We start from the raw sequence: 23,393 nt of genomic DNA, 5'->3' as shown, positions 1-23,393 counted from the left end.
CTTTGATATACAAGGTGAGTATTTCTAGTGTTTACAACTTCAATCACTTCTAATTCTTTATTATCGAAATCTCATACATACGTGGTTTATATGTCATTATACTGCAAAGCGCTTCAACTTTTTGGTACGAATCCATGATGGCTCAACGTGTGCACCTGCGGTCATCGTGCGGTAATCCGAACGAAAGTCGATATCCTGCTAAATAATAGCAAGCATTTCTTGGTAATGTCTGCGATGGTTGTTGTGATGATATGTTTCAGTTAACTAATATAATCAGGTAGGGGAGGGGTATACATCTTATCGTTCACAAACATCCACAGAAAGCAACCAAGTAGCGTGTAATCTGGAGACCGTGGCTGGCAGGTAATTGGTCCACCATGATCTATTCACTTATCTGGGAAACACTGATCAAGAAATTCAATTACATCTATCAGGTAGTGCGGCGGGGACCCATCTTGTTGCCACAATAAGCGGCAATTGTGGTCACTTCCATCTAAATGTGGAAAAAGGAAGCTTGGGAGCATATCAAGATAGACGATGACGGTGATGGCACACTCAGCAAAGATGAATGGTCCCTACACCTTTGCTCTGGAAACCGCACCAAACACGTTCCTTTTGGGACTGTCACAAACCAGCTACATGTGCACATGTTGATTTTCCGTGCAACAAATACTACAACTGCTTGTATTGACTCGACAAGAAAGGTGAAGAGTTGATTCGTCACTCAATACCACATTGTTCAATGATGACTCATCACCAGAAATGCAATTAAATTTGTAACACAGAATTAATGTCAAGTATATTTATTCGCTTTATTCAGTGTTTGAACCAATCACAGTGTGTATGGATTCATGCAAAAAAGTCTCAGCAATAAACGCCAATCAGCGGTCTGAAGGATACCAGTTTCATGTGATACACGTCGTGCAGATTTTCGGGAACTACGAGAAAAACTCTCCCTAACTGCTTCCATCACATCGTCAATCACGGTGAGAGCCATGATACCTTTGTGTATTGCACAGAACAATCTGTTTCAACAAATAAGTTGTACTATTTGTACGCTATTAGTTTGCTGGTTGGTTCCTTGCTATACTGAGTGCGAAACTTACGCTGTACACTTGTTGCTGACTTCGTTTCTTCAAACTAAAACACGCACTAATCTCTTTCCGAACCAGTCAAAATCTCCATTTTCAACGACTGACCGGTGACACTGCGTGTGGTCAATTCTGCAACTTCTCACTACGTGAATCAAACGTGAAGTGATCTGCAGTATAATGACATATAAACCAAGTCTGTGTGTATTTCGAATGAAGAATTATAACTGATTGACGTTGTAAACTTTATAAAGAATCACCTTGTATTTAGTCCAAGATTCTCATAAGATTTTCCTCAGAGGTTGCCTTTACATTGATTTCTTGACCCCAAACACAAGGGCAATTTACTAAAGAGTGGAAACCGAAAGACGCAATTCTGTCCAGAATGAAACTATCCGTTTTTATATTTTCTTGAAACTGACGTTTAACTAACAACCCTTTCAACATCTCTCCCCCAAAAAAGGGATAGTTTTATTCCTGAAGGGTGACTTCTTTACAACCGAAATGTAAAACGTAAATTATTTTGTTTATATTCCCTGGCTATATACTTCAATAATGGCGACAGTTTATACAATTTTGGAGGATTTAGTGCGGCGGCTTAAACCTTTTTCCCGTTTGACACTAAGCTCATACATTTTATATGAAAAGGAGGTATTAGAAATCACAAAGCATATTAGTCGATTTCGTAACCGCTAAAAAATGTCATTTTCTGCACTAGTTCTCACTATCACGTTTTACGCTAAGAAAAATGGATCCCTAACACTGAAGAAGTATCGCAAGGTCTACGGCTACTATTTACGGAAATGCTAGTCTGGTTTAGAAAGGGCAAGATTACGTTACTTATTCTGCTGGATTTCTAGTTTGCAAATAAACATTGCATTGCTGATTGAATGCGACATTGTTATATTGCTTAATTTGAGACAAAGATACATGAATATTTCACCGCTTAAAACTAGAAGATTTCTACACCTCTTTCAATGCGATAAGTGTCCGTCTGTCCGTCTATGGATAACTTAATCATTTTTTAAATAAAACGACACATGTCATGTTTTGTCAGACTCGAAATTAACAGCAACATTGTGTTTGCTACGCACAGATACACATTTTGTGAGACATCTATATTTGTCAAAATGTTTCTACACTTAGTACTTTAGAAATAAATGGACGTTTTTGGAGAAACAGCAGTGTTTCATATTTTTTTTCAACAAAAATACTGGTTATTCTGACATGTGTTGTTTGAAAAAAATCGTATTAACTACCCTTTCTTTTCTACCTTGCTGGTCGTTATATTTTGGAGATTATATATTTCATTGTGATATTCTTTATTTCTGTTGACACTATCTTAATCATATGTTCATTTAAAGTCGGTGTTACATTATGATGTTAGCTATATTTTTCATCGAGGCAAAAACAAAGATGGAAAACAATGTTATATACCAGTTCATAAACCAGCGTCGTGGATGGAGTCCATTTTTCATTTATGTGACGTATGCTTCGAAACTCTTCGACTACCTGCGTCTGAGAGTAGAGGCACGTAGAAAAACAGAGCGACTGCGAGCCCATACCAAAAGATGAAATATTTTTACTGCTTACATTCAATTTTAAGTATTTAACGCACAGTATTATTATAGTGGATGGCCGAAGCAGAAACATTACTTAAGTATAAATTATTTAATATAGTAGATCCTACCCCGGGAGTTGCAACCAAGATGAATTACTCTTCGCTTTGTAACTACTTTCTGACATTGCCAATCGCTTGTATTGTCCCTTGAACTTCACAATGAAGAAGCAGTGTTTACCTATTCCAATCGATTACAAGTAATGACTCCACAGTAGTACGTAACGTCCCGTAGACCATCATAGACTTTCAAGAACAGTCACCAAATTAGATTTATATCTCATCACTCATATGTCCGGCATACATTCAAAAGGGACGATGCGAATTAATTCTTTATTTGTCAAAACCTCTTTCGTCGAACTACATTTGTGTTAATTTTTACAGCACGCTGTTTCTATCCTCAATACTCAGAAATATAGAGTTGCTTCTTATTATTGTGTAACGATCTTAGTCGGTATGCCGTTATTATTAGTAGTAGTAGCAGTAAGAAAAACACATAGTTCATTTTGCATGAGCATATTTTTTGCTACGTTCAAACTCTTTCGTTAACTTATTGCAGTGACCTACTGTAGTTTTAATGCCATTGACCTGTTCTTCGTTTCCCTCCTTCAAACTAAGTGTTAGAATAAATACTACTTGCTGTCTTGTTCCCAAAAATTTCCCACGAATTAAGCGAACCTACACCATTCTTTTCTTATTTTTCCTTTCCAGTGTTTCCGTTCATTTTGATTTAATTTATTTTTCATATTAACTAATGCTGGTGGTAATTTAGGGGGTCTCTCTTGCGTGGGCTGCTACTGCGCTTTCTAAGAATGCAGCATTCATTTTGTTCTTTCTTCACCGTTTTCATGGACTAACGCCTGTGCTTTTCGGACACATTAGGCGACAGTTTCGTCGCTTATACGAACGTCCACACCTTGCTTGATCATATTCAGTGTAATGAATTCCTGATAAATTTTGTGTCGTTCAATCGTTTACTTAACCTTCGAAATCACTATCCGTCCCACTCCTATATTGCATTCTCACGAGATGTCATTTAGGACCTCATCCACTGGTGATCCTAAGGGTTTGGTTACTTCTGTGACTTTATCACCACTGGAATATGTCTTTTGGGTGAGCTTCAGTTTTAGTCTCTTTACGTGATCCACCATTTAGTTTGCGATATTTGTACCAGAAGTCACAATGCAAAAGAATATGTCTAACAAACATTCCGATTGTAAGGATGAACATAAGGTTCCCTTTTCGAGATAAGGGCGATGAGAGAGGAATCTAAGACACACACTTCTTTATAATATGTCCTCTTGATCCAAGTTGTTGAACAACATTATCTCAGCTCATCCAATATTGTTATATACAATCGGACGCGATGAGTATTTTCGATCTCCTGATCGTAACTTTGGAGAAGGAATAAACTCCCACACATAAGTGTTCTGTTTGGGCACGTACATATCACATTGCACCAAGATCGTGGTGGAGTACTCAAAGTCCGTAGTTCAAAAATCCTCTTGTATTTCATCCTTTTCCTGACTCCATTCACTTTCATCCACGATGTGTCTTCATGAATGTTTTCCTGAAAGCATTGAAATCTTTTGCCGTATACAAATCTCTCTCCTGTACACTAATGTATTGCTGACTCGTATTGGGAATTGCGAGATAATTGCATTCTGCATACTTGACATTAGGGGACGCCGGTTCGACGAATGTCTCCGTTTCTTCAGCATCAGACGCTACGGCCTTTGTCTCGTTTTGATAATCGAGTGGGAGTAGCCGGAGACAAAGAGAATTCTGGATGGACTTCGACCAGGTAGAGTTGTCGGCTCTATACGCCAGTTGGTAGGTCTATCTGTTCTTCCGTCGGCTATTGGACATCTATTGGGCAAAAGTGCTTATAAATGTGATACTTGCGGTTACCAAGTAAATTAGAGTTAACCTGTGCAAATAAGTGATATATATGATATAGATTTATGTCAGTTTTTTAAAGATGTAATACGATATAAGGTTATAAAGATATAAAGAAGCATTTGTTATAAAGAAATAATGATATGAAATATAAATGTGAATTCAAAGAAGATTATAGATGTAATAGTTAGAAGAATGATACGGTGAGGATTAAGAATAAAGGGATATATAAGATATTTAGTTTTAAAAATTGTAGAAGGCTGGCTTGGGAATAGTGACATCCTTTGTAGTATTACGATTTTTAGAAGCTAACACATCACTTTCCTATTATGAACCACTGTTTTACGTGTAAGATTGAGTTTGCGGAGTTTGCATTTGAACTTCGTTCCGCGTACTCTGTCTATCTGTATTTGTCTCATATAATCTAGCTCGTTGCTTACTCCTTCTCTTCGAGAATGGTGAGACAGCTATGGTCCACTATCTCGTACCATGAAGCTTATTTAAAATAAGCTTATTTCGATAACAAGATGGTTTTAAAAAAGATGTGAGCCATAATCTAGTAAGGAGATGCATTTCCCACTACCGATTTTTATTTGAACGGTGGGTAACACCCAGTACCCAAATGCCAACGGATGTTAGTTTCGTTGTAAGTGCAAATAGAATTTCATTAGTTCGATGGTAAGGACATGGAGTAGAACTGTCCCTTCCCTGTACACTTCCTGCTGAATCTCATCACCCATCTGGGGAACGAGTTCTATATTCTCACCCTTAATTCTAGGGGGCATCCGGAAACCAAATTCTAGTAATTGACTCAGAGTTTAAACTCTTTCAAATTTATCCAAAACAGGTATCAAACCTCTCTAGATCTCTTCCATGTTTAGTAATAAGAGAGACAAGAAATACGTGCGCACACCATCTAAAATTTTATAATTTACTTCGAGGTCTGTCGGTGTTCCATCAAGTCTACGCAAAATCTCTACTTAACAGGTAGATAAACGTTTCACTGTATTCTCCATTTAGTTGTTTCCTTGCTTTTATATCGTATCTTGCCCTAAGTACGCCTTGAATTCCGAAGATGGAGATCCATTTTCTGATTTAAAATTTCTTGTTCCTGTGTAAGAAAGTAAGAATATTCTACCCTACTGTCGGAGAAGTTCATTCTGCGTGCACATTTGACTCAGGCTAAGGGACTACAGTTCTTTATCCTAAAATGAAGTATAAACATCGCATTTAAGTTTTCGAGACAACATTACTGCCGTAGACAGAAAACTAAAGGAAGAAGAAAGACGAATAATGAAGGATTAACTTTAAGAAACCCGCTCCAGTTGAAAAACGTAGATACGGAGAAGCAGTCGTATAAGCAAATGCTGAAACAATCTTTGATTATGCGCTTACTTACCTTCACTAACGTGTCTGCTTACTACTGACGCATCCACGTTAGCATATAGTCGCAAGAGAACATATAATTCAGATTTAGAGTACAGTTTCAAATGCTCATTCCTCGAAACTGTAAAAGGCGGTGGTTTTCTTTCATTCAAATTTATTCAAACTCACGAACGACGGCAAACTGAAAGGCACAAAGTTGCAATTGGAAGTAACAACTCTAGTCATACAGTTGGTAAAATTAGAAACGACCAAAATTGAATAGTTAACATCGCTCATTTCTAAATACAGCTAGCAGATTAAACTTAAAAGAATGACAAAAATCAGTGAAATTTGGGGTTATACTAGGCATACTTTGGGAGGAAAGCAACAATCCGCGGTGGGGTACATCAGTTGATTTCTTTGGAGGGAACAAAATGTGATTGGGAGGGAAAATTCCCCATTCCCCAAAAATCGTGATAAATGTCTTCAGTCAGTCCGTATGATTAAGTTCACTGTAGGTGATTATCTTTGAACGAAATTTCCGAAGTTTTACCTAAACAAAAAGGTGATTGTTTATCAGATTTAATCAGTTACTGCAGGATAATATGATTTAGTTTAAGAAATTCGAGCCAGAACGTTTATTGAACTGGCACATATATTTATTATATAATAAAAATATAATTACAAAATATTCTCTCTCGAAACTGGAATTTCTGAAATTGCTGGAGCATATTCACTAAATTTTAGCAAGTTCATGTTTTATCTCTCTATCATGTCCTGAAATACTCCATTTTAGGCATACACTTTATCCCATTTTCATCTGCCTTAGCATACGTATTTTGATGTCATAACAAGTCAGTCTGAAGCAAAACTCCAAACTATGCAAATTCAATATTCAAACTTAAAATACAGGGTGTTCAATATACAATGCAACCCGGAGTTCGGGATAGTAGAACTTTTGAACCTAAAGTGATACACAAATAATAATTATACCAAAATGACGCCTTGTTCATGCACATATTTTTAAACTAGGAACCAATGATTGAAGTACACTAGGAACCACACAGTGTTGCCAGATGTAACCGAAGGTGTAAATCAATTTTTGTTTTGCAAAACATGTAATTGGACTCATAGCTCATACGTATGGATGTTCTGTCATTAATTTTATGTTTGCTTAGTTGGAGTAGCTTGGAAACTATGGGGCAGAAAAAAGAAGTTTTTATTTCCACTGATAACTAATCGAATGACGCCTCTGTAAGAAGAAACTAGGTAAATCGTAGTTTTTTTTATAAATTAACACTTTGAATTGGCAATTCTGCTGAGGTTTCAGTGCATGTAAAGGTGTCTTAAGGATATGTTTACATTATGCAACTCCTGAAAACAACGAAAAACAAACTTTGAAATTATCATAATAAAATTTTTACTTACATGGAAGTGACAACATTGCTATTCATTTCTTTGGGGCTATTTAAAGCAAGGGGTATACAAGAACAATTCCAGAATTATTCAAGACCTGGAAACGAACATTCACAGTGCCACTGAGAACATTAACATTTTTAATCTTCGTAAAGTTGCTGCCAACCTGGTGAAACGTGTGAACGAGTGTTTGAATCAAAACAGAGGACACTCCCAGCACCCAATGTAGAGCTGGTAATTCATTTCTGATAATAGCAGTGTTGCCGGGTGCATAAAGTAAACGTTTTATTTGAAAAAAGCAGACGGATAATTGTCACACTGAATATGAGAATCCTATGTTTCAATCAGCATACTAGCGTACTAATGGAGAATGTGAAAATTTGTTTATATATATAATATTTCCCGGAGCAAAAACCTGAAAATATACTACTGCAAGTAAAGGGGATAGATGTGTAAGAAAGTATATGTGTGTTAAATTCTAAATTTTGTCGAAAGTAATAAAATTATATTCTGTCAATAGTAATAGTACTGTTCATATCATTATATGCCCGTAAGTTACTTTGCACTTCTCTGTAAGTACTCAACTAAATATAACTTCACAAACAACTAGACAGTTTGTGTTACATTCTAAATATTTATATTCTTTTCTATAGATGGTTTAAATATTAAATTCATGTTATAAAATTGAATATTTGTGTTATAAAATATAAAGTAAACGAAGTAAGTATTCGAAATATGCGATAATCAGTGAAATGCATTATAAGATATATACATGTTGACAAATGCAGTCTCGCAGGCGACGAATTAAAAAAAAAATAGGCAAAAATTGTAAGATAGTATTTACTTACAACAGTAATAATTATCATCAGACTTCTTCCAGTGAGATAAATTATGTACTTATTACATATTTTTAAGGTAAAGAAACTCGAAACATAGGTTGATATCACTCTAGTACCACAGACAATAATACAACATTGTACACTTGTTAACAAAGAGTAAATGTTGATAAAGGAAGTGGAAAGTAATTTGACAAATTTCCCATACATATGAACAGCTTTTGGTAGAGAAACAGATAAATAAATAGATTTAACTTGATGTGAATACTTGTAGAAATTAATACGACTTAAAACATCAACAAATCACTCAGAACATATGCATGGAATTACTATGTACACGTTTACATGTACTTACATAATGTCGAACAGTTTTTACCTTACGTATCTGCTTTGTTTTCTTTTCAAACGAAATGTTTTTACTAGCAGTACAATGTATTACATCAAGACAGTCAGTGTCAAATTTTATTAATATCCCAAGACCGTTGTCCAACTTAAGTGTATTCTCATATTCTGAAGTGTAAAATAAAATATTACTGATCATTTACATATACTATTATATCAAATTGATTTTTCGTCATATCATTTGTAGATCTCGTAAGTGTCATTCATGTTTCTCGGCATATGTACATACTGGTAAAACATTATAATTATCATTTTAGTCTTCATTGTTGTCTAAACTTCCCTATGTTGATCGTGAAGAAGGTGAAATATAGAGTAATATGTATGTTTATAATATGCAAACAAGAACCTGATTGATATGTTGTTTTGAGTATACTAGGTATAGTAAATAAACAAATATTCAGGAATATTTCAGCATATAAATTTGTGATATTAATTAATGATTATTGTTTTATTTAATTTACATAAAATAATTTACCTTAAGCACGGCAATATCATGGCGGTCTTTGCTAAACCATTCTCCAGATTCATAATCAAAAGCAATGACGGAAGAGAATTTTGGGTGGATATATATTTCAGATATTAATCGTCTTTGTCCTCTTTCTTTTAAATTTAGAATTCCAGCTCTTATGCTATATGAATCATAATCTCTGTAATGAAAAGTTAAAAAGGAATGACATAAGAGGAAGGTCACAGTAACCGTTCATCATGTTCTAATATAATATGTAATACTTCGCACGTTAGTTGCAAAGGTTACATAAATAGTAATATGAAGTAATGATTGAATACGAGACTTTTAATTTTGGTTTATTTTTGCACTGATTATTTTATTAGCATGACATTAATTATAACTGTTCAGAAAATATATTTAATAAGAATTAACTAGTACCAAAAATACATCTTCAGGCTAAAAGGCAATGTATATCGTACTATATTGTTATTATTAATTTTGATTTTAGCAAGTACATTCGTAACCCCAATAATAGTAGTGACAGCAATACTAATGTTAGTGTGCGCTTTGACAATATAAATAAAACTTTAAGGTAAAATATACAATTAACAGATTTGTAATTTGTATCTGTCATTTATTCCTAAATACCTGAACTCTAAATTATAACTATTCATTTCATTGCTTGGGCTACATTAAATATATATATACACAGTGTATATATAGAGTGTTCTTTTTAATAATAAAGGTGCCGGTAAGCTGGGCTTCACCTTCCCAATGGTTAAAATGCTTGTTGCATACTTTTCAGGGTAATAATAATAATAATAACAATGAGCGTAATATATAGCCCAATTTGCTCGAATTGTTCGGACTTGAAATTCTACACTTTCGTGTAGGACAGTATTTTCATAAAAAAAATAATTGAAATATAAGCACTTACCTAGGAATTTATTTCGAAAGGTTCAAGGTCATTTGGGGGTGCCAAATTGAATTAGAGGATATGTTGTATGAAAATTTGTAAACTCACCTCTAGAATTAGACTAAATTTGCACAAAATTCGGGATTTTGGTAGTCCGTACTGCCAAATCCCATCCTCTGCGTGCGTCCCTTTTGAAATGTCTATGTTTTATAGCCTATTGTTGACTGCAATGTAAATAACGAAAAGGTATAATAATTTAAAACATGATTCACAGAATAAGATGTGTCCTTGGCAATTAAAAAACGGCTATATTTTTGTGAAATTTGGAGATACCTACTCCACGTCCCTCTACACACTACACACTTACACGTTTAAGATCCAATTAAATGTTCTTAATTCGGAAATATTTACTACTTCCTAGTCTGCCATATCACACAACAAATCGCACGTCCAACTAAAGTAAAGATTACTTAATTGACGAAAATCCATCCGACGACGTTTTAGACGCTTGGACCATTTTCAGATTCACAGGATCTCTTGAGCCGCCGTGGTTGGAATTTCAATCATTTCCACTTATAAATCAGCACAAACTCGAGAGCGCGAAGAGTTAAGTTGCTTCTCAGTGGGAAAAAAGAACAAGATTTAAGACAGGAACCTTGGTTTACTAAATTGCTTTTCTCAATATGTCCGCAAGTAACAAACATAAGGGGGCGTAAAAATTTACAGAAGTTTCTGCCAAGGTTCAATTACTTCTTTCTGTAGCAATCAAAGAAACAATACCACTATAATTTCGATAACATCTGTGTGCTCCTTCGGTAGGCAACACTTCCCGTAAGAAAGTCAATCCAAAATTGTACAATTGGTAGGAAGAAAGGGTAGTTCGGAATGATCCGTAGCTAAAACAAAAGACTCGTAACCAGCTTTTATAGATAACTGAATGCAAATTTTGAATTATTTCTGCATCTTGAAAGCACATATTCATTTACTGTTGCTCATGTTGTGTATGCATATGTGTTTGTGATTGTTTGTGTGTGTGTGTGTGAGAGAGAGAGAGAGAGAGAGAGAGGGAGAGACTGACGTTTGCTGACTTCTACTTTCGCTTTATTGTCTTATTCACCACATAAATTCATCCCCCAATTTGCCATCTCGAATGGCCATTAAACTTCAGCGACAAACAAATTTTTGGGGATTATTTTGTTGTTACACGTCAGTCTGGTTGTTTCAGAGCCTTTATGGTTTATATTACCTTGCAAAAAAGGAATAAACAAAAGGGAAGCGCAAGGAAGTTGCTATCTACCGTTTCCCTTGGGTGCTGGCTTCCGAAGAACTCCCTAAGAAAACAGCTGATAACAATTCAGGTCCAGGCTCATGAGCTGTTCAGGCGAAGATTGATAATATTGAAATATAACAAGTGATTTGACATGAGCAACGTTGGTGCTTTTGAGACTCAGGTTGTATTATACTTACCTTTACGTATACCTACGTATGCATATACGTTTCTGGCAAGCCGACTGGTCGCAGGGATTCATACACACATGAATAAAGATGATAATATTTTCTTAGGTAAATTCTTATTTATATTTGGATATGGAGTGGAATGAGAAATATATTAACAACACAAAATTTTCACTTTACAGAGCTTAAACGCTCAAACAGAAGAAGTTGCACTGACGCAATCAAATAAACGAAATAATAGAAAATGAAACACTTAACATTGCATAGTAAACGTAGATATGCGCACACTGTATAAAAGCACTAGAAACATTGAGCTTGTATTTGATATCACTTGCACTATAAACTTATGATTCACACTGAGATGAAAGTTTTACTGCGTAATTAGGACAAAAGGACTGGGAAAATACAGGAAACACTAGTTGACGATGAAATTCTTGACTCCAACGAAATGCTACATCCCCTAAAGATGGTCGTTCCTTTTAGCTTCACTTCAAAGTAAGATTCTTTTTACATATTTGAGTATTCGACACACTCCTTTATATTAATAGTGACAAAACGTTCTTCCTAACTATTTGTTCCTTCTTCCTACGACGACTTGGGCTTACTTCTTGCTTCTACCAACGCTTGGGAACATGCCGTTCGCTATACTTCGGGTTGGTTGTGCGTTATACAAAATAATAAAGAAATGTCAAAGTTTTCCGCATTAATATACAATGCAAATATGACGACGGTATAATGGAGAACACTTGCAACATTTGTTTCGGTCTCGTGGGAGTGAAACTTGGAAGTGATAGTTAAGAAAAGTGTTGCACTCTGAACTAGTAGATTCTTTCCATGACTATTAGATTTTTATACACTACTATTATACATAAAACAGTTCTGGGGAAAGAAGTGAACGTTGGTAATTGTGTTAATGTCATTTCATCTACGACTCCTACAAGCCATGAACACTGTTCTCACGGTAGGAAGGGTGACATAATATGAATACATGGGAACATGACAGACGACGAAAATTCGTTCACACACAATATCAACTTCATGTCCGAAATATTCCGAATCTTAATAAATGTTGTTGTGGAGAAAATATATATGGAACAGTCATGGTAACGAAAACTATAAGTTGGTAACTATTTTTAGGGAAAGAAAAAATGAGCTTGCTACTACGAAGCACTTTGTCCAGACGATAAGTGTTGTATTGGGAAACAAGAAGTTCTATCGTGAGAAACGATAAGAGCAGCTGAAGAACACTTGCAAACAAAGAAACAGTTGAAGTTCTCACCAGCAAGGAAAATACCTTTTTTTCTACGAGTAAAATAATGATATCGTTCCATGAATAAAAGTTAAAAAAGAAATTCACTGTTCGCCCAAAAACGTAATATTGTGGCCGGGCTAACGGTCACAAAGTACCAGCGAGCGAAATATAGAAGAGCTCATATATTTCTAGTTCCTGCATACTTCCGACTGGCATCAAGAAGGAACAAAGATTCAATCAAGAAGATCATTCTCTGAGAAAAAAAAATGAAAACGAAATCCGATGATCACTCTGTACATACTTTTCAGTGAACTGTAGCCACGTTGGCAGCCCTAGCGACGCCCCTAATTGTCACAGGGACATGAACTAAATCTCTTTGAAGGCTTTGGAAACAGATTTTAAAGAGAAAACTTTTGTGTCCTCCTACGTGGGACAAATAACAGTGTTGCCAGAATTCCACAAACTTAAAATTGTTTATTTTTTATTTTCTTCTTCTTTTACAAGTCAAGCATGGGGGCATAGAAGTTACCTAGGTGGAAGTTGCGTTCTACAAGCTTTCTAACGAAGTATTGTTCATGTCCCTGTGACAACCAGGAGCGTCACTAGGGCTGCCAGACAACGTGAAGGGAGCGGAGACTTCTACGAGGTTCCGAAATTTATTTCCCTTGCTATTACTCCTGGACCCTTCCTTGTTTTGATGTGACTGTTCTCAATGTGTGGCGTACATGTGAGATTTTTTCCTGCATACGACAAATAGCAGTGATGGCAGCGTTCCTTAAAGTTCAAATATTTTCTATGGGCTTTCTTTTATAAGAAAATATCACTGGAGGAATGGGCAAATTCAAACCCCCATTCATCCCTCATATGCCCAACGACCAAATAGAGTGAACAGTATTGCAAGGTAGAATATTCATTTATTTATATTGGAGCCATATTTGTGTTCTTGTAGTTTCTTTGGGATAAAGTTAAAGTCAATTTGAATTTCGTAAATGCATCTTTAGTTGTAAAGCCATTATCATATTGTTAATAAATGCAACTAAAATTTAAAAAAAATAAGATATTGGTATTGCAATAACTTTATTTGCCTTTAACTTCATTTCTTAAACATTTGTGTTCCTGATGTTAACCCACCCAATTTTCAGTGTCTGGTAGCTTTGAAAACGAAAACGACTGTAATCTAAAACATGAAGATCAATTAATAAGAATGTATGTAAAGTGAAAAATAACCAGTATGAAGCAGACACAAGAATTTTTCTTCATGTATTTGAATCGGTTGGAGAGAAAGGGAGTGTAAACCTAATAATTCACAGCCCAGACACGGATGTGTTTGTGTTAGCCATGTCATACTGGCATGAGTTAAAAGACGTCGGATGCCACAATTTGTGGCTAATCGCAGTTAATCGCTGGTGTTGGAGGAACAGAGGTCATATAGATTCAGAAACATTTGGGATAAAATTTTCCTAACGTTTACCATCTCTTCATGATATTACAAGCTGTGACTCGAGGAACAAAGTAGGAAGCTAATAGGATGCTCTCAGTTTAGCAAGAAAACCGGATTCTGTTTTAGATTTGCTATAATTATTTTAGCAACAAGACTTGAATGATACTCAACTTCACCAACTACAGCTGTCTATTTAAAGATTGTTAAGATAAAGGGAAACTCTTGAGATGAAAGTAGATACATCCACTTCATCTAATTCTCATCAGCAGTTCGGGACATTGTTTGTTTACCGTTCACCTCCAATTCTTTCGACAACATGTACTGAGATGCACTGTTCAACTCTACTATTGGAGTAAGTCCACCATTCCGTTTGCAGAGCCTTTAGATTTAACCAATTTTGTTTTTTTTCTTAGATGACAGAAAACATACATCCACTTCTGATGACAGCCTGCCGTACCACATTGTATATGCAAAACCAACTTAGAAAATATTGTCTTGCAAATGTTTCGTAAGTAAGTCGTCTTGCTGCAGTCATTGTGCTTGTTAGGACAATTGCAAAAATCTTGTAAGAAACTATTACTGCGAGGAAGCCGATAGTGACTAAGTAAATCATACCCAATTGCAATAATTAAGAAGAACAAACCCTTAGTAAATGCAACCCCTTAGAAAATTGAATTATCTTTTAAATTGATACGCAAACTTTAACGCAACAGTTACGGTACGTTAGGCCTCAAGTGATTTAAGTTTAATTGTTAAAAAGTGGAAATTTTGAAAATCAACAACAGTTCGTTTCTGAAATAATGAAGTATTATTAAACAACACGAGAAGATGAGGGCATTATTTGTCATTGAAAATTGGCTGGATTAACATCAGGAACTCAAAAGTTCAACAAATGAAGGTAAGTGCAAATAAAGTTGTAATACTAAATTTATATTATTTTATTTCAGTTACACTAGTTACAATATGATAATTGTTTTACAACTACATATGCATTTCAAAAATTCTATCTATAATAACAAACTCAAATTGTCTTTGAACTTATCCCAAAGGAGCTCCAAGCACAAAAATTCATAACAGTATAAATAAATGAATATATGTATAAGGTAACCACAAATGTTCTATGCTTTTCTACCCACCACCTTCGAACATTGATATGTCACCTAAGATGTACCACGAAGATCAAAAAAGTCCGCATCACCATCGACGACCTTCTGCCAACGTTCTGGGATGCCACGGGTTCCATTGCGGTAGAACTTAGTGGGATGTGAAGCGAAGAAAGTATCAAGTGAATTTGCAACCTGTAATAGGGATTTGAAATACCGACCTCTTAGGTGGTTGTCCAAGGAATGGAACAGATTATAATCGGAATGTCCTGGAAGTATGGAGGATGCAATAGTGCTTCCAATCCAAAGCGGAGAATAGTGTCCCGGGTCATCCTGGCCACCTGGGACTTAGTTATGTCGTGTAACAGGAGGGCAACTTCGCGGTTCGGAAGTGCTAGCTCCAGAGTTTCGCATTTTAATTGAACAAGGCTCAACTGATGAAAGTATAAAGATACTAAATTCAACCCATATATTGTTCAATGCGTGCAAAATTTTCATCCAAATATTATGGTTGACATTACTATTTGACGTCTTTAATGTAATCATTTTTATCTATCTATATATATAAAAGAGAACGCACAAATCCTTTGTTCCCTCATCACGCTAATACGGCTGAACCAATTTCTTTCATTTTTGGGGGGTTATTAGGATTTGGACCCTAGATGGTTTTTATCATATCACTTTAACTTTTAATTACCAGTGTCTTGAGATAATTGACCATTCAAGTGTCCATAACGTACAAATCCTTTGTTAGTTCATCATAGGTAAAAATAAACGTATTTATATGCAACCCGCATGACCGTGTCACTCGGCGGGTTAACATAAATGACAGGCGATATAATGTTAACATTTACTTTGCATTGTTACTCAAGCTTCAAAGCGAAAAAGTAAAAATTATCTAATTAACAGGGTTTATTGCGTTCCGGGGTGACCGCAGCGAAGGGGGGTGAACGCTGCTAGTCATATATAGGTTGTTTTTACCATATAATAAATTCAACCATAATTTTCGACTATAATAGGGTTGAATGTAATAGTTGAATTTACTCATATATGGTTTTCGGTAGGTTGATTTTACCACTAAATAGTTGTTTCAATCATATTTTTTCAAACGTATTTTATGGTACATTGAACTATAATATACTTGCCCATATATTAATCATATTTTTTGGTAAATTTGGTAACTTTGTTTTGTTGATTCAACCATATCGTTTTTTTCTGTGCAACGGGGCACAGAGGCTATGGGGGCATGAATATGTTAACGGGTCTCAAGTCATTAAAAATTCTCTTACAAATAGCTAAATTGTGTTTTTTGTATTAACAATAGCGTTTTGTGTTAAGGTCTGGAGGGTCACGGAAAGTTAAAGGGGGAAGAGGGCCCCTCTAGTCCCACTCTGGTTGCGGGCCTGGCATCATATATGGTGTACCCTGCAGCGCCTTCGCCTTGGTATGTGGAATTGGAGGGGTTTACTTGGCATTCAGGTTTAAAGTCTGAATAGGAATACAGAAGAGTTGTGTGAAAGCGCCGAAGGACGCAACATAAATAGACAATTGAATTCGAACTAGGCAGCATTATCTGCCTACTCAAAGGTTTGGTCCAGTACAGCAAACTGGATTTGAATACAAAGCATATTACCCCAATAGTGGGTATGTGACAGGAATGGAAGGAACTGAACCGTACACAGCGATTATTCCGCAGTGGAGCGCGCAATACAAAAAGCGCCAAGCAGGAACTTTACTTATATCGATGTGACAGACCGTAGAATGTGATGTACAACGTTAGCTGGACACAGAAGAACGGTAATGAGTGGACTTGTCGGGACCGACGATTCAAAGACATATGCTGGACTAGTGTTACCGATTTCTCTGCGTAAGCACCACCAACAAGACGCCGATGTTACACATCTATTTCAGAGAACTACAGAAGTCATATTTTACCAATACTACTCACAGGCACACGTATGCCAGAATTAGCAAGTCTTCTTCGAAAGCTAGAGTGTACCTCATTCTTGCCCTGCATACTTAAAGTCATCTATCGGTGATAAGTGGAAGAATATATGTGGTCGACACCTTCTTCTTCACAGTCCTTCAGCGTACAGCGTACAGTATGTCTTGTGCACTTACATTCGAGCAGCATGGCATGTGACGCATTCGAACGCCTGTTTGACTTCATATTTGATATTACGACAAATGGAGAGCAGTTGTGCTCAAAGAAATCTACCTACCTACCTCTCTTCACTCTTACCTACAGTTCGAATTAAATCAAAGATATGTGGAATTCATTTGTTCAATTATATATATATATATATATATATATATATATATATATATATATATATATATATATTCATAAGGAGGAACTACATAATTTGTAAGGTTTATCCATCATTTTTAGGGTGATCAAATCTAAGACGCTTAAGTGGGCAGGGCATGTGGCCAGGATGGAAGAAAGAACGAACGCTTTGAAAATCTTTTCTGGAAGACCAGCCGGAAAACGACCATTAGGAAGACGTAGGAGCAGATCGAAGGACTATATTAAAATAGATCTCGCAGAACTAAGCACAGGGACATGACATGATCTATCAAGAATTAGAGGTTGAATTACTTTACCCTATCGTTTTAAAAAAATCCAGTATAACTTCTGTAAAAAGTATAAATTTTTTAAAGAATATGGTGCGTATGTAATTTGGAATTTATGAACATGCCACACTTTTAGGGGTAAAATCAGTCAAGAATGACCAATCGCCCCCTGTCATTCATGTTACTTTACAAAATTTCAAACATTATTTTGTAGGCTCCCAATTAACTCCGCTGTTTGGAATTGGTCAATAATAAAGGAGTGAATTTCATTCCTCTTGTCATGTGACAAGAAATATTTCGTGCAAATTAGAGTTTTGTGAAACAATGTATTGTGTTTAAAATTACAGGCATTAAGTTAATGTTTGGAGTTGAAGTTGGAGGAAAAAAAGGAAAATTAATTTCACTTCGTGAAACTGTTAACAATTTTTTCTCCAAAGTTCCAAATTTTCATGAAATATTAGGTATGTTTTCTTTCAGGCTGTAGTTAGGTCTATTATTTATGTTGTTACGCGCGAGAGTTGGGGGAAATTAAACCAACTTCAAGATTACATTTTACGGTAACTTCTGTGCTTTTGTTAAACCTGATTTCATGAAGCAACTTTTATTTTTGAAAGTGTAAGAACTACTATTGTTGGTATTGACTGAAACTAATGAAGAGAAATATAATGTAAATGTACAAGTTAAAAAGAAATCCGCTCTCTTCTTCAACGCACAGCACAAGTAATGCTGATAAAACGTTATTTTGTAAAGAAGAAATAAAATATATAATTCTAGCCCCAAATGTCTTTTGGGCATTAATTAGGAAAAACATAAAATTAAAACCATTTTTTTCTAAAAACGAAATAAAATATTTAACTTTAGCTCCAGAGGTCTCTTGGACATTATTTGGGATGAAATTAAATTAAAGTTGAATCTGATTATGAAAACTTAAGACTCCAGAAAATTTAATCCAGCTTCAAATGTCTTTTAGGTTAATTGAGAACAAAAATGAAATGTAGAAGTTATTTACCATTGAACAAAAGAAGAAAAGATCAATAAAAGGCAAATATTTGGAAATGAAAGAATTCTAGTATTTTGTCTAGTCACCTTCTGCTTCTATAACGTCACCCAAACGATTATTTATACTAGCTACAAGATTCGAGGATATAGTTGGATGTTGTTGGAAATTATTCCAGTTCTATTACATGTGCCTCAAAAATTCCTTTGTTACGGTCTTGTCGACATCTTCTTCCATTCTTGAACGATTAACGCCCAAAGATGTTTTATGGGGTTCAGGTCTGGCGATCGAGGAGGTCATTCTATACATATTAGCTCTGGATGATCTTCCAACCATGCTTGAGTTTGCCTCGAGGTATGAACACCACTGTTGTCTTGCATAAACACAAATTCCTCTTGTTCTGGAAATTTTTCATGTAGAGACGGAAGCAGTATATCCTCCAGCACTTGCATATAAGTCGCACTAGCCATTCGTCCAGGAACAGGAACGATCTCGCCCGGACCTTCAGCTGTCATATACCCCAAAAATGAGCTGAAATTCGTCTTGAATGTTCGGTGCGAATGACATGTTGTGGAAGACATGTGTCCCGCGGTTCCTGTATAATATCATTCTCCCTTGCAATCATAGAGGAAAACCTTCTCATCAGACCAAATGACGAGATCCCAATAGGCTTGTGGAAGACTCACGTTCTTCTTAGCCCATTCTGAACGCCTTTCCTTGTGGTAATCTGTCAAAATAGTTCTCATAGCTGGTTGTGCGTGATGGGGTGCAGTCGCAGTAAACCGTTGCCTAAATGTTTTGTGTGAACATCCTAGTTCAACAGCTTTGTCTCTCAACAGAGACCGATAACGCAAAGAATGGTTCCGTACTTCTTCAACGAGAGCTTTATCTTGGGTCTTTGATGCTGCCCGCGGTCTTCCACTTCTGGGACTTGACTTAGTACATTCTCTGTTTCCCTGCTCCCTATGACGGTCCAGCCACATTATCACGGTTCTAGGATCAAACCAAAATCTCTAGCAATGAGAGACAATTTCTCACCATTAGCAGCACGGCCAATAATCTCGCCTCTTTGAGCAGCAGTTAACTCCAAAGCGCCTTTAGTTCTAGGCATTTTTGCTGACACTAGAATGACAAACGAAATACTCCACAGGATGTATGAATGTGAAGGCGTGTGTTAAGGACCAGAGTAATATTATATGTTGATTTATTTATTGATGCATGTTCTCTGTGGGTATTATTAATTTTGTTTTTGTAAAGAAGCAAGTTACTACCCGCAAATATAATTAAAATTCTAGCTATAATCTTTTTCTATTTTTGACAAAATAATATGACGAGTGTGGATCTTTTCATTTGTTTTTGGGTGTGAGACTGTTGACCAGGGTGAAATAAATCATGATTTTTCTAAAAAATATAATTTTTGTTATTTTTTTTTTACTTAAATCGATTTTTATTTAAATCAAAACTTTCTTCTCATACAATACAAGTCGCGAACTGCAGAAAAGAATTTTGAGTTAATCACCAGTCGTTTATCTATTTCTATTCCAAACAATGTGTCCCAAGCATTATGGAAAAAACTTACAGCAACGTTTGTCAACATAACCCTTTTCTTTTCGCGAAAGTTACTGATGTTTGGCAGGGGCATATTTTTTTAATCGAAACTAGCTAGCCCCACGAAATACATATAACGTCCATAAATTTTGCCTAAAATTAACTAAATCTATGGCGTATGGAACCCGGAGGATCAATTCTACGTTCACAATAGCTTTCCCTGACTTCTATCCTTAGCCAACTGGATCCAGTTTCTACTTTGTATTCCTATATCTGCGAAATCCATCTAAAAGTTGTCTTCCCATCTGCGCCTAGGTCTTCCTAATGGTCGTTTTCCGATTGGACTTCCAGTTAAGACTTTGAAAGCGATCCTACTTTTTTCCATCCTGACCTGCCCACTTGAGTCTCCTAGACTTGATGACCCTAACAATGTTTGGTAAACCATATAAATTATGTAGTTCCTCATTATGAAGTTTCCGCCATTCCTCATTCCCGTTCCTTTTGGGTCCGAATATTCGTCTGAGGATCTTGATCTCAAATACTTTCAGTCTATGTTTTTGACTCATGCAAGCGACCATGTTTCGCAACCATACGTCTGTTAATATTTTCTTAGATATTTGAAAGTAATCCCTTTATTAAAAGTATTATTCGATATTTTAACGCATCCAAAATTTGCCGTATTACGATCCCGAATTACTTCTATTTATTTAGTACATAAATTTCGCCTGAAGTTTTAAAATCTATTATTTTTTTCGCAGAGGGCATCGAGCTTTCCTAAATACGACACTATTACCTGAAAACAAACAAATAGATGTGGACACAAAAGAACTTTCGTCTTAAATTTTCATGATGATTTATCCGTTGGAATAGTGTTAACGATTTTAAAACCCTGTGTTACAAAGAGAAGAAAGCAAGATTCACCCGTTATCCGTTCAAAAGGGGATTTTCTCTAATCATCCTCTGCATGATACTGTTTTCATATTGTGCTTACATAATTTGACTCTTATTGTATTTTATTATTATCTTCAATAATCGAAATAACGGAACAGAAACGAGATTTTACTTTTTTCACTTTAAATTAATTTATTTCGGATTTTGATTTAAAGCAACGACTTTTATTCAAAACATCAAGTGATTTAAATCTTTATTAAAAACGTGATTTAAATCAGACTGATTTAAATCAATCCACCCTCCTGTTGACCCAATGAAATTTCCTTCAGTAGTAAGCAACTACTTATTCGATGAGTCATCACTAAACGCCATAGGCAAAGAAAGGCAAAGCAATATCGCCTGAAGATCGTTTGAAATGTGTGTCTTGCCTTGGTTTACCTGCGAAGTGAAGGCACTTTGTTTCTTCTACTAAGTTCTGACACATTTGGCAATGAAATATTGGTCTGTCTGTGAAAACAAAGAGAGGAAAGAAAAAAATATAAGCTCTCCGCGTCAGTCTATTAGATCTTTAAGCATGTTGGAAAAATAAACCATGTCCTGTATTTAATCAAAATATGGTTAATTAACTAGAGTTATTATCATTAAAGGCCGTATCTGTCCTGGAACATTGTATTATACCTGGAAAAGTTCGTGTCAGATCCAGATGAAATGTAACATTTTATGATTATTCAACGATAAATGAAAAAATGGAAGTACACTCTGTCTTAGTGTTCGGTGCGGAAGACCTGGGTTCGATTTCCAGTGTGAGTTTATCTGCTTTGGGACAACACGTTAGCTGTAGGCCCATGTCTCATATAGTCTCGGTGCTGCAAATTAAGTTATACTTCTAACCATCAAACCCATCAGTCTTAAAGCTCATAGGATTATGAGAAAGTGATTGGTGTGATCCGTGATGCGTTGCAATTAAAAAGCCACAATGAGAATCGCAATGCTGGATATAAAAGTTGATCTCTCGCTGAAGCATCGTGACTTATAATTAAATTTCAGATTTTTATCTTCTAAAAATTGGGCCTATGGGTTCTTAATATAAGCTTGGCAAAGTAGTTAAATATATTCTAAAACTCATGAAATATAATCAACAATTAATTTAAAATTATTGACTGAGTATAACTGTAAACATAGGGTTTAAAAAGAAATATGTAAAAATAATTAGACACATAGTTGGATTCGTCTGGATTTTCAAAGCACGTTTTTACTGTTCATATCAGCTTAAAAATTATCAACCAACTAATTACAATTTCCATTCTCCACACGAGAAGAATAAGTGTACGAAAATGTTATTTGCGAAGCATTTAAGCCCCTTTCCTCCCCCCCCCCCAGAAAAACAGCAAATGATAAAAGCTATCCCAGTCAATAAACGTGTTAACTATTCATTGTAAACAGTTAAATTACTTCCTTGCTTTGACCATTTAATTAGGATTTTGTAGCAATTACCGCCGTACATTCTACACGACAAATTTTACTGGCTCGCTTGATTGAATTTTGATAATCCCTTAAAATCAAATAACTTATCTTTTCTGTTATTCTCAAGCGCTTATACTCTTACAGAACTTGCAGTTATCTTTCAGTGCAATGTTTTGACACACACAGACGCACGCATCAAACAAGAAAGGCAAATATAAATTTAGTGAGAAGAAAAAGCAGAATCATATTGTTATAATTCCATTTAAAAATTAAATGAACATTAATGAAAAATTAGTTTCACGTTCCACGATAAAGTCTCTTAGGCTAAAGGAGATGGATCACCAACGAAACTAAAGTTTCTTAAAGTAAAGCTTTAATAGTCTCACAACGAAAATCGAATCCAAGACTACACGAACCACAGGCGCACACGCTACCCACTACATCAACAGGAACGGTTAGGGTTTCTTTAACTGTGTCGTAGACACTTTCATATCCATCGTCTCCAGGGTTGTTCGGTTATACCGGATCCAGGTAATGAAATTCTTATCTAGTTTGATTACTGTTTCCCAATAACAAATTAATTTCATTTTACTCTTGAACCAATTGATTTCGTTTAATAGGGGTGATCGAGAAGCCCCAAAGAATATATACGCCATACTGAATCAAATTGACTC

General features: G+C 35.6%; 1 protein-coding gene across 1 annotated transcript in view; it reads right to left on the bottom strand.

Moving 5' to 3' along the window:
• Positions 1–23,393, bottom strand: part of LOC145683293 (trypsin-1-like) — a 171,493-nt gene that overhangs the window by 52,840 nt on the left and 95,260 nt on the right. The window contains exon 4 of the mRNA XM_081754652.1: positions 9,103–9,274. Coding sequence (XP_081610778.1) covers positions 9,103–9,274 — 172 coding nt within the window. The remainder of the gene's footprint in view (positions 1–9,102; positions 9,275–23,393) is intronic.

This window comes from Thermobia domestica, chromosome 4, assembly GCF_964235325.1.
Source record: "Thermobia domestica chromosome 4, izTheDome1.hap1.1, whole genome shotgun sequence".
NCBI lineage: Eukaryota > Metazoa > Arthropoda > Insecta > Zygentoma > Lepismatidae > Thermobia > Thermobia domestica.
This window is presented reverse-complemented; position numbering and strand designations above follow the sequence as displayed.